Genomic DNA, 16,361 nt, shown 5'->3' with positions numbered 1-16,361 from the left:
GTGTGGAATTGCTGTGAAAGTTTCTGGACTCAGTCTGGCGCTTGGGGATATTCAGAAAATGAGGAATCTGCAGTTATAAGTCTTTATCAGAACTAGCTTGCTTCTTTGGAATTAAGGGAGAACCCTCATGTCCAGTTTTGTGGCACTGAAAATATTAAAGTACTGTCAGAAATTTGGGAACAACTATTCTATTTATATGCCAGTACCTCATTAGATACAAGACATGTCCCGGTGGAAAATATTTTTGGAGAATCCTGTCAACAGTCAGGCTGGATTTCACTGAATTGGAATCCAGTAAGTAGTCAAAGAATACTTATTTGTGAATCAGTTCCTCTCTCTCCGCTACAACATCCATCTTCACCGGATGTATGACACTACAACGCATGCTTTTACCACGCATGCTGTTACAACGCAGCTTTTATAACGCATAGCGCTTTGGGGTGCTGGATAGTGAATAGTTTAATTTACTATTCCAACTCCAGTCCCCGTGGATAGTAGGGAAGGTGTTGGATAGTAAATTAAATCTATTCCCTATCCTAGAGCGCCCCCCAGTGCAATGCGTTGTAATGGTTTTCGTTGTAAAACCTGCGTTGTCATAGCACTGCGTTGTAAAAGTTTCGTTGTAAAGGATGTTTCCCATCTTCACCATTTCCTCTTATCTCTACCCTGGGTCAAATCTACATCAAGGTTTCAAAGACTATTTTACTTAAGACTTTGCATAACATTAAAAAATGTGAACTGTGTGCTATATTAATTTTGCAAAAGCAAGGCATTTTTCTGTGAGCTAATGCAGTGCATTTAAAAACTAAAAACAACCAGGAAGCTAAGGCTCGAATATACAAAACACACAAAAAATGAATACTGGCATGGCAAATATATAAAGGCCCTGCCAGCAACATAATTCACCTCAACTATGTCCTCTGCATCGAATCGAACATCAAAGGGTAACTCAACATCATGCTCTTTTAACACAGATGTACCAGTGCTCCTGTTCCAACCCAAACCACATAGGACACCTTTGAAGCTTCTTCCAAATTGATCAACCCTAAAAACAGCACAACAACAAACTGTCAGACACATGTTGATGAATTAACCTTTTCAAATTTGTGTATAAATGTTACATGCCACAGTATGACTTTCAATAAATAGGCTGCTGAGACACAAAAGAAATACATTAAGAGGAAGAAAAATTACATATTAAATATCCTTAAGATGAACGATCAAATTATAAGGCCCTTTTAGAAAAACAAAATCACATTGGGGGATAAATAAAGTATTTAACGTCTGGCAAATGACTTCTGTAACAATTGCACATATGCATTATTTTAACACAAATGTATAATGTCAGCAGCAGGAAATCTGTACGTGCTTGGCACAAGTTTGTTTCAGTGAACGATATGAAATACCATTCTTCCTGCCGTGGGGTTTTGATAGTTCAAGGACACTGAAGACAAGTCATATGTAAATGTAAAATTGTAAACATTCACACACTTCCAAATATATTTCCTGTTGCTTCCTTAATTACCACAATAAAAAGGTATGCTGCTGTAATGTTTTTCAAGTGTGGGGCTTCTACAATCAAGAAACTGTAAACAAGTTCTGTCTTTAATATAGAATGACAAAATGAAATACATTCTTCCAGGGAAGTTACTTGTTTTATGGTTAGTATGAGTTATTCAGTACAGCCTGCCCTGTGGTTTAATGATAGTAACGTTTTAAGCCTCAAGTCGTATGTACTCATCTTGGATGTTCGTCATTTATGTGGTTTTTACTATTATTTGAAACGTAACACTGAACCACTATGATAACCTCTATATGAATATTGGGAGGAAATTGGGTCTAATTTACAAACCATTTAACCGTTGACCGTGGCGCAAATTCCAATGTGGTGCGGGTGATTTATGAGTGGGAGTGGTTCGGACGGCCTCCGCCCATGCCCACCACGACGTCGGACGGCCACACGCAAACGGTTAAATGAAGGAAATGAGATAGGTTAAACAATTACCTAGTACCTGGTTGACAGAATGTATACATTTTCTTTGTTTTGCACAACTTGAAAACCCAAAGTGTGGTTAAGGCGCTCATATGCATGATTGTATTAAACTAAAAGGTGTGCACTTCACACTGCAGATTTCACAAAATGTTCGAAATGTTAGGATGGAAAATGCTTCTGCATGGTAATGAACGTGCCACTCCTGCCCTGAGTGCCCAACTTTACTGTTATCTAGATCCATAATGCTGATTTTTGCTGTCATAGGCAAACATGGATCATGCGTGTACACCATGACGTAGACCTGTATCACGGATTGTGGTCTTGTTGTACTAGGAGGGGCGCCCAAAGCGGTAGCCTCACAGTGGAGGAAGGTTAATACCTTCACCAGGAGTTAAGCAGCATGAGCTCAGTGGTTGCAGCATACTGTGTAGTGATCAGTAGGAGTGAACATGACCATCTTAACCTGCTTCACTGGAGTGAGGCTGACATATCAACTCACTTTTTAAAGTTCAGTTGCTGTGTGCCCTTTGGCCTAAATTAGTTAAATGTAAATTGCTGCGTAGTGCAGGTGAAGCAACTCTGCACTGGTTGTATGTGTGCCTTGGAAGGCTGCTGTACAAAGATAGAGCAGTTGATGCAACACATGCATTGTGAGCCCATGTACTGAGTGTATGTCTACTTGTGAGGAGGACAGTACATGAAGGATGTAGTGTTGTGCAGCACGAGCACAGTGAATGTGTGTTTTGGCTGCATGTGTGCCTGCAAGTGGCAACATAAGGTCTACAGTAATAGGTAGTGCAAGCAGAATGTAAGTGTGCCTGTGGTGGCACAATACACGGAGGTAACTGTGCTGGGCAATGTATGTGCTGTGTACATACACTGAGTGCAGGTGTGCCTGTAATGGTACATTACATGGAGGACCCTGGGTTCCATTTTGGGAGGCCTAGGTATGCATGGTGAAGACCAGATCTCAAAGAGGCTATTTAAATTAAACCTAGAGGTCTGAAGACCCTATATGAATTACCTCTCTAATGCCATCTTAAAAGGAATGCAGGTCCCCATGCCCAGGTGTGCTGCTGAGATCATCCCAATGTTCAAGAAGGACCAGCATGATGGCCCAAGCAACTACTGATAGAAAATGGATGTTATCTTTCATCTATCTCTATGAATACACCCTGGAAAAATTATTTTAGATATTTATTTTCGAACATAACAATTATACGTTTTTCTTTATTTGTACATAAACGTAATCAACAAACAATAACATAGAAAAACCTATAAAGAATAAAACTGTTAAGTGTTAAGAAATTGTCATTAGCATTAGAACGTGCAATGTGAGCACTGACATTGAAGAGAAAAACAGATGCGATAATAACTATGTATAGGTTTATTTTAAATGTGCTTTTGAATCCTGAATGATGTATTAACCTATAACGTTGAAAATGATTTGCAAATTAGTATGTGAAATGATAGTGAAGTGTCCAAAAACTTTTTTAGGCGTACTTTTTACTTACATGATGTAGATGCAAATCACTTATTTGCCTAATTGAAGAACTGATGCATTGTATTTGAAAGTGTGAAATTCAGATTTTAGCATAAATTCATAGTGCACAGGCTGTGTTTCATGAAGGCCTCAAAAACCTGATTTTCTTTCATTGTATGAACGTATGATCTGAACAGTCTGAAGCCTATGGGAACCTTTTGTAAAGTTCCTACTTGTGCTCTAACTCTCAATAATTCCTTTCATGTATGTGGCTCACTCAACTGGACTTGCAACAAAATTGTTACTTCCTATAGCACGTTTGGGAAAGAACTGACAAAGGATGAGAACATGGAATCGCCTACTTCCTAAAGGGTCACAACCAATCGTATGACTAATGTACAGTGCTCTTAAGGGAAATGCAAAGTAATTAATGACTTAATTCTTCCGAATTTGCGTATTTTTACTTTCTTCATCATCTCATCCTACTTAAACTGACCAGGGACATAGTGGTCTGACACATTTGGTGGTGTCAAGGGGTGTAAACCAGAAATTGATGGAGTATAATTGCCCAAAGTACAGACCGGGGCAGTTCCTATCCTGTCCACTTTCTCAACCCATCTTGCAGTACAGAGACTGATGATTTGGACTTCCAGAAACAAACATGACCTTTGATGAAATACTGCATTTGCTGCTGGCTGGTAGGCTTGCGTAGTGGAATCTTTCCGCCTGGAAGGTTTCCAACAACAGCTGTGGCATTGACGCTGCAACGGATAGGGGCAGAAAATCCTGTCAATGAACTGGTCATTTGGCGATTACTGAACTTTCATTTATAGGGTTTTTATGAGAGATATCTACTTTCTATAAGACTCACTTCCTATGATACAAACTAATGATACAAACTAACGCGGCTGAGGAAGATAACTCCCTTCAGATTGAATTTCACAGCTTGTTAATTCTTATTAAATCCTTTCAATTCATAAATTAGACTGGTAAGCAAATTATTTAAAATTCCATAAAGATACAAACTGAGATAAACTACTCTGCTGATTCTGTTTCATTTCCTTGTTGTGGTCAATTTATCTGCTTCAAGTTTTCTGACCTAAAGATAGATTTAGTCAGAGAAAATCCAAACAGAAATGAACATTGTTAGAAATGGGGATTTCTGGTTGGCTAAGGCTTGCGCCAAAGCCAGGCAGAAACCACCACTCTAGTCAGGGAAAGTAAGTCACCCGCCAAGATAACCCCTGCTCACCCCCTTGGTAGCTTGGCACGAGCAGTCAGGTTTATCCCGGAGGCAAGGTGTAAAGCGTTTGCGCACGCACCCAGCAACAACACCCAAGGCCCACCACAAAAGAAACTACACACAAGGTTATATATAAAAATAGCCTTTGTATTATACCAAACACATTAGATAATAAACACACAATTTACACTGTGCCACTGGCACGGGCGGAATTTACAGGGGATTATATACATGGGACAGGGCGACGTGGACCAGTCAGGAATAAGCACTCGGTAGAACAAGCACTTGGTAGAAATAACACTTTGTAGGAATAACACTTAGCACATAGAAGAATTGTAGCACCAAATAGCAAATGTAGCAAACAACCAGTAACCACTGGTAAAAGGTAAGTACCCACTACGCAACCCTAATCACCTTAGGCAAATATCACACAGGGAACCATGAACTCACTAGCATAACTATACTAGGAAACACAACCTCCTAAGCATAAAAATACAAGTAGAAATAAGCATTGCATTCTATGCATAAATCACATTAGGCAGGAAATCACATTTGCGCCAAAAAGTACACAGAACTGACCCCAGGCGAACCTGGCCTCTCAGGGGCTTACAGGCCCAATGTCCAGAATGTCTGGGCTGGCTGCGCCGGCAGTCAAAGAAGATTCGCAAGGGCCTAAATGAAGCAGCTGCCCACTAAGTGCTGGGCAGCTGTAGGAACTGAGCCTGGCACCAGCGTGCCTCCTGGCTCTCTTCTGGGGCTCAAAATCAGCAAATGCCCCCTTTAGTGTTGGAGCCTTGAGGGCTCGCGATAAATGTGTGCCCGGGAGCCTCATGGGCTCTGAAGAAATACTGGGGCCTCAGGAGCCTTGTGGCTCTAAACAATAATGGGCCCGGGAGCCTCGTGGGCTCTGAAGACACAAATGCCCTCGCGTTGGGGTAGCGGCCCGCTGCTAGCCGGGGCCGCTCTACCACCAAAACTGCCCCCAAATCACGTTGGGAGTCCCGCTCTGGGACTCAGAGAACAATGGCCCCAACTCAGGAGGAGCCTTGTGGGCTCGAAAGAAATGCCCCCAAGATGCTGGAGTCCCTCGCTGGGGACTCGAAAAGACGATGGCCCTCACACGTTGGAGCGAGCCCCCTATCAGCGGGGGCCACTCGGTTGACCAAAGAAATGCCCCTGACCTAGGGACGCCTGCACTCACCGGTCTGCTCTCCTCACCGGTCGAGGAACTCCCAGTTGCAGGCTCCACATGCAGGGCAACTCTTCCTCACCCGGTCACTCCTCCGGGACCGGGACTTAACTAGGGAGTCGGCAAGACTCTGAGCAGCGTCGTGAGGAGGCGGGGTGGGCTCCCGTGCTCCTCCCAGCCCGTAGTCACCCTCAGCGGCAGGCGGGGCTCACGGGTGCCGCGGGCGGGGCTCTACTTACCGGGGCCTCGCTGACGGCGGCACCTCTCTTTCTGCCGCACTCCTCCCTCGGCTACCCAGGAGCGCGGGGTGGGCTCCCGTCCGCTTCCTGTTTACTCCTTCCGCTTCCGGGTCGTCACAGGCAGCGCAGCGGCCCGGGAGAGCGGCTCGCGGCGGCAATCCGGGGTAGGCTCCCGGTTCAAAAACATGGTCCCTGGCTGGGTGGGCACCCGCTAGAGCATAAAAACTGGCACAAGATCAAGTCACAGGGTGGGCACCTGCGCAATTAAATATGAAACAAGCGGGGTAAAATGCAGGGTTAAGGGAAAAACCAGTCGCAGCTGGTTTTGGAGCACTCTGTTGCGCACAGCCCCTCTTCCCATTCACTGGACAGGGTCATCAGTCGCACCACAGGGGGCGGAGCCAGCATTGTGTAGCGAAAGCCCAGCCCTATTCAGGTCCCAGGTGCACTCCTCCCACCCATCTGGCTGTCAATCTCTCTATTCACCACCGGGGCAGACCCATCCTGACTCCTGGAGCCAGGCTCACCAGCCAGCTCCAGCCAATCACAAGCCAGACAGTCATTTCACCTTTATTGCACAGACATGCCAACTTCTAGATGTTTTTTTGGTATACAGTACAGGAGCAAAAACCCATCAACCACGTTGGGATTGGGGTGAATAATCAGAAAAAAAAAAAAAACATAGAATGGCGTTGTGTCACGATCGCTTAAGCTTCGGTCTGTGAGGAGGCTTATCAAGGACTCTAGACGTGTTGTGCTGTGAGCCACTAAAACGTGGGTTTATGGATTTGAAACCGCGCCTTGAAGGACCTATTATTACATTTACATCCTACTAAGGAAAACGATTGAATCTTCCCCGATTGAACCAGGAGCTCATCGGACGTCCCCGCGCGACACTACGCCACCCAGATTGATTGTGCGCCAACCACTGGATCCAGATCGCGCCCACCGGGACCTATATACATATTGTGGCGACTCGGTATGCCTGCACCCCTTGACAGATTGATTCTCCCCGACTGAACAAGGAGCTCATCGGACGCTCCCATGCTATACTACGCCACCCAGATTTATTCTACGCCAACCACTGGATTCCAGATCGCGCCCACCAGGTCCTACATACACATATTGGCGACTCGATTAACAGGCCCGCTTCCATACAGACGAATTTGAATTATGTTATCCACGATTAGCTCTGGATTGCTCTAGCCAATCAGCACTGTTTCCACACCAGTCCTGTCCTGATGAAGATCCCAATCAATGAGGATCGAAATGCCGTCGACCATCCAGCGCAATAAGAAGCGTAACTAACAATGTGGTTGAACCTGAATCTGAACCGAACTCTGTAAATTTATCTAGAGCCACATTGTTTCTTTGACTCACTGTATATATCTTTAGCACCAGTCACTCTGCGCCGTTTATGCTGATCACATTGTCACTTGCGTCGCCACTTTGTCCGCCACTTGCACATCTTGAGCACCAAGTACAATTAGGGTTGTATTAATTGTTTTTACTACAGTGCTGCTAGAACTTTAATTTACCTTACCTCTTCTTGATAAACATGATGCCTTGAGCACATTACAAATATTCAATGAGTCTCCTTATTTCCTTGTTGATAATGTCTATGGCATATCATATCTAATTGTCTTTAAAATAATACCAACTTCTAAAAGTGGCACTTCCATACTAGACACAGTAAATCCGCACACATCATTTAATCACTCGAGTCCGCACATATCAAACTTGACCCTGCACTCAACACGCATCAGGAACTACCATGGACACTTACATTCCCCATGCATTTCTATGGGAGGGCAGGCCAATCTTACCACACGCACTCAGAGTGCGCACGCACTTTACACTGGGACACAGTGTTAAAGTGCGCAGAAACCTAAAACAACCAACACCAAGTCACCTATCAAAGCAAAAAGTTTAGGGGTGAACCTGCCAGAAGGGCCAAGTCGAACAAATATTAACAATTTTCTTATTCAAGGCCCTTATATGATAATTGTTCAGCCCCTAAGTATTCTGGTCCCTTTCAGCAAAAAACAGTATCCATCAGAGGACCTACTAGGATTGGTGTGGTAGCTGAGGTTATTCTGAGATAAATATTAGACCAAATGAAATAATTTATGTGGCCCAACACGTTTGCGCTACAACACTACCGACCCATTAGCTTAATTGATGCTTCACAAAAGATCTTTTGCAAACAAATCCTGTAAAATCTCCAGGATTGAATTGACGAGAAAAGCATTTTATCCAAATTCCAGGCAAAATGTAAAAGTGTATTGGGTACCGTTGATCAGGCCTTTCAGTTCAACTGTCTCTACTGGAACCTTGTAGCAGTTAACAGGGGTCGACTTTTTGTCGCCTTGGTTGACATGCGTGTGCCTTTGATATTGGCCCTAGGGCTATCCTGTGGTCAACATTGGACAAGATGGTTATCCCGACCAATCTATTGGTGATTTTAGTATGGTTGCACAAAGGGAATGAGGTTAGAGTCCGTTGGGAGGAGCGGGGACAGTCACACTTAAACCCTTGATCTATTTGTATTGGATATGGTCATCCGCAAACCTTGAAGCATATAGAAACCCCTTCAAAACCTACTCGCGCTGAAAAGTGCCCACAAATTACAGTGCTTTGTGCATGTAAAAACTCTGTGAGCCCCTCTCACCTTTGAGGTGCTTTGTTGCTGCTGAACGGTCTCGCTCCGCCGCATCGGGGTCCGTCAGTGCTTTACTGTCTGTGGGGGCAATTTCAGTGCGTTAAGGAGCTATGACCGACTCCTCCTTGCTCCCACGCTTAGTCGATAAAGCAGCGCCTGACTCCTGTGCCCAGCGTATCGCTGGGATCGCGCTCGTTCATTTCGCCTCTGGCTTTACTGCGGCTGCGATCCTCTGCGCCATCTTGGGTTCACCTCTCAGCCTAAGTGGCGCGGTGGATTCCTCCCTCTACCTTTCCAGTTACATGAAATCGGAGTGTGCCGGCTATCCTTTACTCCACGACTCTCAGCAGAACCTGATCATGTGAGGTACAATCCTCTATCTGTATATTTAGGGGGGTGTGGCGGTATCGGGGCCCTGGAGCTGATGTGGCTCACGACCACTCAGCCATCTTGCCTGGCCACGCCCTCGACTAAATACTTTTTAACCTAATTCTTTCTTCAGTAAGTCATACTACTATCCAATTCCTATTTACACAACATTTTCTAAACGGCATAAACCACTAAGCTAGTTTGATGAATTTTCAGGGACAATGGTCAAGGCAAAAAGTTTCTTCACAAGATTTGTCAAATTGCACTGACGTGTTATTGAAAGACTTCTTTACCTGCTGGGTTGTCTACATCAGATAATGATGCAAGAATTGTATTGTCATACTTTTACAAAAGAACTTTGATGGGACCATCATCAAGTTTTATTAACTACATCTGTATTCTTTTGTAAAAATTCAAACTATTTGAATTAGAAAGCATTGTCATTGTGCTGTCAGCAATATTTCGACTTGGAATAAAATTGACAAACAGATCCAATGGGCATCTTAACATCCAATTTAGGGATTATCCCTTCTCCAATATTGATTTGAAGCCTAGATAAGAACACCAGACAAGAAACACAGATTTAGATACATATGGAAACTTGTTTCACTTAAGAGTTTTAACAATAATTTGTCATTTATTAGCTTGAGAAGAAATAACCTTCCCTTGTAACACCACTGATCGCTTTGCTTAGTAATGTAAGATCAGTTTCCTGGACACATGATTCAAGTACTGGATGTGTAAAGCAACACATCTCCAGTTTTAACTAACAAATCTTAAGACCAATTCACTATAGTCTCACAAGTAAAACTCAAAACAATCTTTGTCCTGTTGAGTTTGCCCAATAAAAGACAATGTAATCAATATACAAATACATTTTGAGGTAGGAATCTTTCAAAGCCAACTCTAAAGTAGATAACACTTAAAACTAAGTTTATCCACATGAAATTGTGCATGTCCTGGTTAATCCAATAATACATTACCTGAGTTCAATAACCGGAGCAAATAACATGGCAATTATGGCAGGAAGCCCAGGAATATTCGGCATCAATGACGTTTCCCTAAGTAGCATTGTAGAACCTGTAAAACAGAAGGTAAGGCAGTTGCATCCCTGAAAATATGGTAATTATGGTGGCTTCTTTTTCATTTGTATAACTCACGCATTCCAGTAGATAGCAATTTTATGCAAGAAAATATACACAGTTAAATAGTGACGGATGGATTATTCGTAAGGGGTTTTGGGATTAATAGCCCTTCCCCAAGTTATATACCCTGTTAAAGAGTAAGAAGAAAAACTTAAATACTTTCCATAAACTTGGTTCTGATGAATAGTGTGTTCCATATGCAAATTATTTACCTTTACCAAGTACGAACGCAAACTCAAACCTTTTCTGATTCAGTCTTTGTGCTGGCAAAAACCACTTAAATCCCAGATTGTCGAGCTAGTGCAGGTGGCTTTATTCAGACAAAATATTCTGGGGCAACCATGGTGTAGTCACATCCATGTCACTCAGTCCCAGGTATTCCCAGCTGTAGGAAGGTGGATACCTGACTATGGTTACCACCAACTTTTTGCCTTGTGTTTAGCTGGTTTTTTAATTAGTTGGCCTGGAATCCTGCTAATCAGGGCCCCAGGCTATCTGCTCTCACTGTAAAATGGACTCCATGTTCTCTAGGTACATCTCCAATTGGATATTGGGTCACCCTTGTGAGTCCCTGTATAGTGTACCCTAGGTACCCAGGGCATAGGTGCACCCAAGGCCTACCGGGGCGGCAGCATGTATTATGCCACCCCTGGCTGGCCACTCAAACTGACACAACTGGCTGATCACTCAGCTGGGGCAAGGTTGTGTAATCACCCCTTGCTTAGGTATAGTATTCCTATCTCTACCCTTATATATAGACACACAGTAACCTATAAGTCACTCCTATGGCAGGCCTTAACAATCCTGGAGGCAGAGTGCTTGGTTATGTGTGAGATGGTGCTCTAGCATGAGCTGAGCCTGTCTGGAGCTTTCGGAACCATGTCCTTATAGCTGTTCTATGATATTGCCATACCATATACTCTGAAGTGCATTATGAACCTCGCGGTTAAATGCTAACTTTGGTTTGGCTTTATCAAAACATGCCGTGTAAGGTGTCATACGCTTTGGAATACTACCCTCTCGCCAATTCTGGTGACGGGGGTAGCATTCCACCCTTCTAGAGGGAGAAGACATGTTAGTACTGACTATCCCGGTTTAAGTTACCCAGAGCCCCAGCGTCATAAAATGGACGCTGCTGCCACAGACACAAGTCTGACCTCTTGCTGCTGGGAGTCCTTCCAGTCACGGAGGTTTGTACAATAGGTTTCCTGCCTGGAGAGGTGCGAGCACCACCCCAGACAGGACTTTCTGTATTGTGACAGGGAGGGCTGAATAGATTGAGACACTGCCTGAGGCACACTAGGTGCTTCATGCATACCCCAGTTCAAACCGGTTGCTGGGGCACTCCAGCCCCAGCTCTGGCGCGAAACTGGACAAAGGAGAGGGGGTGTAACCACCCCCCTTCCTGGTCCCACCCAGAGGAGGGACCTAGGAACGAATCCAGCCCCTTTTATCTGTATAAAGGTAGGAGCTGTGTCCCTAGACTTTAGATTTGATCCTGAACTGAAACGAAACTCTGTACCTTCGACGTTCTGCTGAAGCTGAAGACTGAAGAATCTCCCTTGTGGCCAAGGAGTGACCACCCTGGGCAACCAGGCACCATTCATCAAATCAATGGCTTGTTTTGTCGACGCTCCCACCGGGATCCGAGCACAGAGCCTGACAAGACCCAGACTTCCAGACCTCTCTGACCCTCTCTTCATGTCTGCAGCATAGCTGAGATCCGTGGAGGCGACGAGACACGTGGGACCGGCCATCTTGAAAAGTCCACGACTTGCTAACTGTGCAGCCCCTGAGGAATCCTCGAAGCTGTGCACTGGGGATTCAGAAGCCCCGAATCCGAGCTCCACCTGCACCGAAGATCAGCCCTCCACACTCCACGAGTTCTGCGTGGGGCCTTATAGACCAGCTATCCTAGTGGTAGCATGGACAGAACAGTCTTAGGCTAAAAGACTCTTGAGGGCGTGTAAAGCCAGCTGTTTTACCATATGTAACCCCTTGAATATCAAATGAAAGGACACCACACAGGATATATATAAAATATATATGTATTTATTTACTAACACACTCCTCTGAACTCTTTATGAGATCAGAGGCCAAAGCACATCACAAGATACTTAGTCAGAATACGTTAAGTTGCACAATTTACAGTTAGGCCCTAGGGGCGAAGCAAACCATATATTAAGAAAGTGGGATAAGTACCACGTCACGGGAAAAGGTAAGGCCTAGGGCCTAGAGAATCGCTGGGGCTACACTAGCTGAACCTTAGGTTAGGAGTAGGAGGCCAAGGATTCAGGACACTTCCGGTTTAGCTAGGAGGAAACAACTAAAAACCTAGACACTTGGATAGTCAATACCCTTGGGAGCACCGAAGTACTTGCGTTACTTCACCCACGGACGGCGGGTGCATAGGTGTGAAGATGTGTTGGGTTTCGTTGTTGAAGCCTATTGAGACCTGGAGAAAGATGCTGCAGGCGACCAGGAGGAAGATGTACGGATGGATCCAAGGGTTGATCGAGGATGAAGAGGACCTGAAAGCAGAGGGGACAGAGTCTGGGTCACTAGCCAGTGACCGGGTGGAACAAGGAAGGAACCAGACGACGTCGTGGAGCAATCAGGTGCTGTCGTGAAGCTTGTCTCTTCAGCCACGCGGACCAGGAGGCGTCGAGGACGACCAGGTGCTGGAGGCGAGCTGTCCCACAAAGGTTCTCGAAGATGGAGGGGTCGACTGCCGGATTGGAGTCAACGAGCATTGGCAAAGGCAACCTACGCAGGATTCAGAGAAGGCTTCTGGTGCAGACCAGCAAGGTCTGAGGTGCCTCACCTTTGCAGGGAGGCAAGGCACAGTCTGGAGCAACTAGACCAGCGAGTTGGTTCAAAAGGGTTGTCGTCACAGAGGCTACTAGCCAACAGGCCAGCAACCGGAGAACGCGTCGAGCAGAACACAAGCAGAAGGGCCCCACGCAGAACCCGTGGAGTGTGGAGAGCAGATCTTCGGTGCAGGTGGAGCTCGGATTCGGGGATTCTCAATCCTCAGTGCACAGCTTCGAGGATACCTCAGGAGCTGCACAGTTAGCAAGTTGCAGGCTTTCCAAGATGTCCGGTCCCACGTGTCTCGTCGCCTCCACGGATCTCAGCTATGCTGCAGTCGTTAAGAGAGGGTCCGAGAGGTCTGCAAGTCTGGGTCTTGTCAGGCTCTGTGCTCGGGTACCGGCGGGAACGTCGACAAAGCAAGCCGTTGATTTGCTGGATGGTGCCTGGTTGCCCAGGGTGGTCACTCCTTGGCCACAAGGGAGATTCTTCAGTCTTCAGCTTCAGCAGAACGTCGAAGGTCCATACTTTCGTGTCAAGTTTCAGTTCAGGATCTAATCTAAAGTCTCAGGACTCAGCTCCTACCTTTATACTACTAAAAGGGGCTGGATTACTTTCTAGGTCCCTCCTGTGGGTGGGACCAGGAAGGGGGGTGGTTACACCCCCTCTCCTTTGTCTAGTTTTGCGCCAGAGCTGGGGTTGGAGTGCCCCAGCAACCGGTTTGAACCGGGGTATGCATGGAGAACCTAGGGTGCTCCAGGCAGTGTCTCAATCTATTCAGCCCTGCCTGTCCCAATACACAAATTCCTGTCTGGGGTGGTGCTCGCACCTCTCCAGGCAGGAAACCTATTGTCCAAACCTCCGTGACTGGAAGGACTCCCAGCAGCAGGAGGTCAGACTTGTGTCTGTGGCAGCAGCGTCCATTTTGTGACGCTGGGGCTCTGGTTAACTTTAACCGGGATAGTCAGCACTAACATGTCTTCTCCCTCCAGAAGGGTGGAATGCTACCCCCGTCGCCAGAATTGGCGAGGGGGTAGTATTCCAAAGGGTATGACACCTTACACGACATGTTTTGATAAAGCCAAACCAGAGTTAGCATTTAACCGCGAGGTTCATAATGCACTTAAGAGTATATGGTATGGAAATATCATAGAACAGCTATAAGGACATGGTTCCGAAAGCTGCAGACAGGTTCAGCTCATGCTAGAGCACCATCTCACACATAACCAAGCACTCTGCCTCCAGGATTGTTAAGGCCTGCCATAGGAGCGACTTATAGGTTACTGTGTGTCTATATATAAGGGTAGAAATAGGAATACTATACCTAAGCAAGAGGTGATTACACGACCTTGCCCCAGCTGAGTGATCAGCCAGTTGTGTCAGTTTGAGTGGCCAGCCAGGGGTGGCATAATACATGCTGCAGCTCCTGGTAGGCCTTGGTTACACCTATGCCCTGAGTACCTAGGGTACACTTCTACAGGGGCTGACAAGATGAACCAATTCCCAATTGTGGATGTACCTAGAGTACATGGTTTAAATTTAGAGAGAGTGCATCTGGGCTGTGGGTCTGATTAGCAGGCCCACAGCAACATCCAAGTCGAAAACCAGTAAAGCAAAGCAAAAAGTGGGGGTGACCATAGGAAGCAGACCCTACTCTCCTACATATACCGTTTCTGTGGAGGGACGCCTGGCTGCCAGAATAACATCACAGACTTCGGGAGGCGGGTCAAAAGACGCCAACTGCCGCCGTTCAATCTCCACGCAAGGAGGTGGAGACTGGACAGGTTCGGGTGGAAGACCGTCCCCTGCTGCTGGGACAGAAGATCCTCCCGAAGAGGATCGGGGGATCGATGCTCAGACTGAGTAGCTCGGGATACAAGACTCTTCGAGCCCAGTCCGGAGCCGCAGGGATGACTTCTACCCAGAGTGCTGAAGAAGATCAGGCACGACTGGGCCGAAGTGGTATAGGCGGAAAGGCGTGCAACAGACTGCAACTCCACTCGCGACGAAAAGCGGCGCTGAGTGAGTGCCGCCTTGGAAATTCCAACGCGCAGAACGGATACCATTGCGGGTTCTCTTCGGTGGCGAACAGATCTAACCAAGGCTCTCCTCACTGTTGAAAGAGACCTTGCGCCACGTCCGAGTTCAGACGCCGCTCATGATACAACATGCACCGACGGCTGAGTTCGTCCGCCCTAGCGTTCAGAGACCCCGCCAGGTGTTGAGCCAGCAAGGACACGCCCAGCAGTCTTAAAGTCATCCTGACAGAAACCTGGGACAGAGGCTGAAAGATCAGAATCATAGCCTGAATGTCCCGGACTCGCTGTTTGGGAGGATAAACCCAAAACCGCTCCGAGTCCAGAACCGCTCCGATGAAAAGGAGCTTCTGCGAGGGAATCAGGTGCGACTTCGGCACACTGATGGAGAATCCCAGCAAATGCAGGAGGTCGGCCATCGTCTGGCGGTGGGAGACAAATGACTGGGGCAAGCTGCCCCTTCAACAACCAGTCGCCGAGATAGGGGAAGACTGAAACCCCTGATCTGCGCAGATGAGCTGCGACCACCGCCATCACTTTCCTGAACACCCGAGGGGCGCTGGTAAGGCCAAAGAGGTGCACGGTGAACTGAAAATGCTTGTGGCCTACCGTGAATCGCAGGTAGCGTCTGTGGGCAGGCAGGACAGGGACATGGAAATAGGCATCCTGCAAGTCCAACGCCACCATCCAGTCTTGCGGGTCCGCAGCCCTAAGCTGGCAGATGAAACAATTTCTTGCGCAACTGATTCAGCTTCTTGGATTCCCTATCAGGAGGTGCAGTAAGGAATGCGCTCTGGGAAGCGGAGGCTTGGACCACTAAGCTCTCGGGGTGGGATGTTGGGTGAGGAAGAGGGGGTCGCCCTTAGCTGGGCGATGGCATCGGGCCATGTTCGTATCCACAGGAGCCCCTGTGTTGGGCCTGGACCAGGTGCCCAAAAGAACATCTGTCAGTGCTTCATTAAATTCAGCAAGGGCTCCGAAGAGGTAGCCGCTGGTTGGAGCACTTCTGTCAGGAAGTTAGTCCTGACGGCCACTGTAGGGAGCTCGAGGTGGAGTGCCTCGGCTGCCCTACGCAACACCACTGAGTAACTGGCTCCCTCCTCCGTAGCCACAGAAGGAGGAGACAGCATGCCAGGGTCAGGTGAGGTGTCAAGACCACTGGCCTCCCCCAAATCCTCTGCCCAGTCCTGA

At 46.7% G+C, this 16,361-nt stretch overlaps 1 protein-coding gene across 2 annotated transcripts in view; it reads right to left on the bottom strand.

The window, feature by feature from the left end:
• Positions 1 to 16,361, bottom strand: part of TDRD9 (tudor domain containing 9) — a 2,642,469-nt gene that overhangs the window by 132,488 nt on the left and 2,493,620 nt on the right. For both annotated transcript variants that reach the window (XM_078660267.1, XM_078660268.1), the window contains 2 exons: positions 10,162 to 10,258; positions 907 to 1,045 (listed from right to left, as the gene is read on the bottom strand). In XM_078660267.1, the coding sequence (XP_078516393.1) occupies positions 907 to 1,045; positions 10,162 to 10,258 (236 nt within the window). The remainder of the gene's footprint in view (positions 1 to 906; positions 1,046 to 10,161; positions 10,259 to 16,361) is intronic.

This window comes from Lissotriton helveticus, chromosome 9 (assembly GCF_964261635.1).
Source record: "Lissotriton helveticus chromosome 9, aLisHel1.1, whole genome shotgun sequence".
NCBI classification, from domain to species: Eukaryota; Metazoa; Chordata; class Amphibia; order Caudata; family Salamandridae; genus Lissotriton; species Lissotriton helveticus.
The sequence above is the reverse complement of the archived record's forward strand: the minus strand, read 5'-3'. Positions and strand labels throughout refer to the sequence as shown.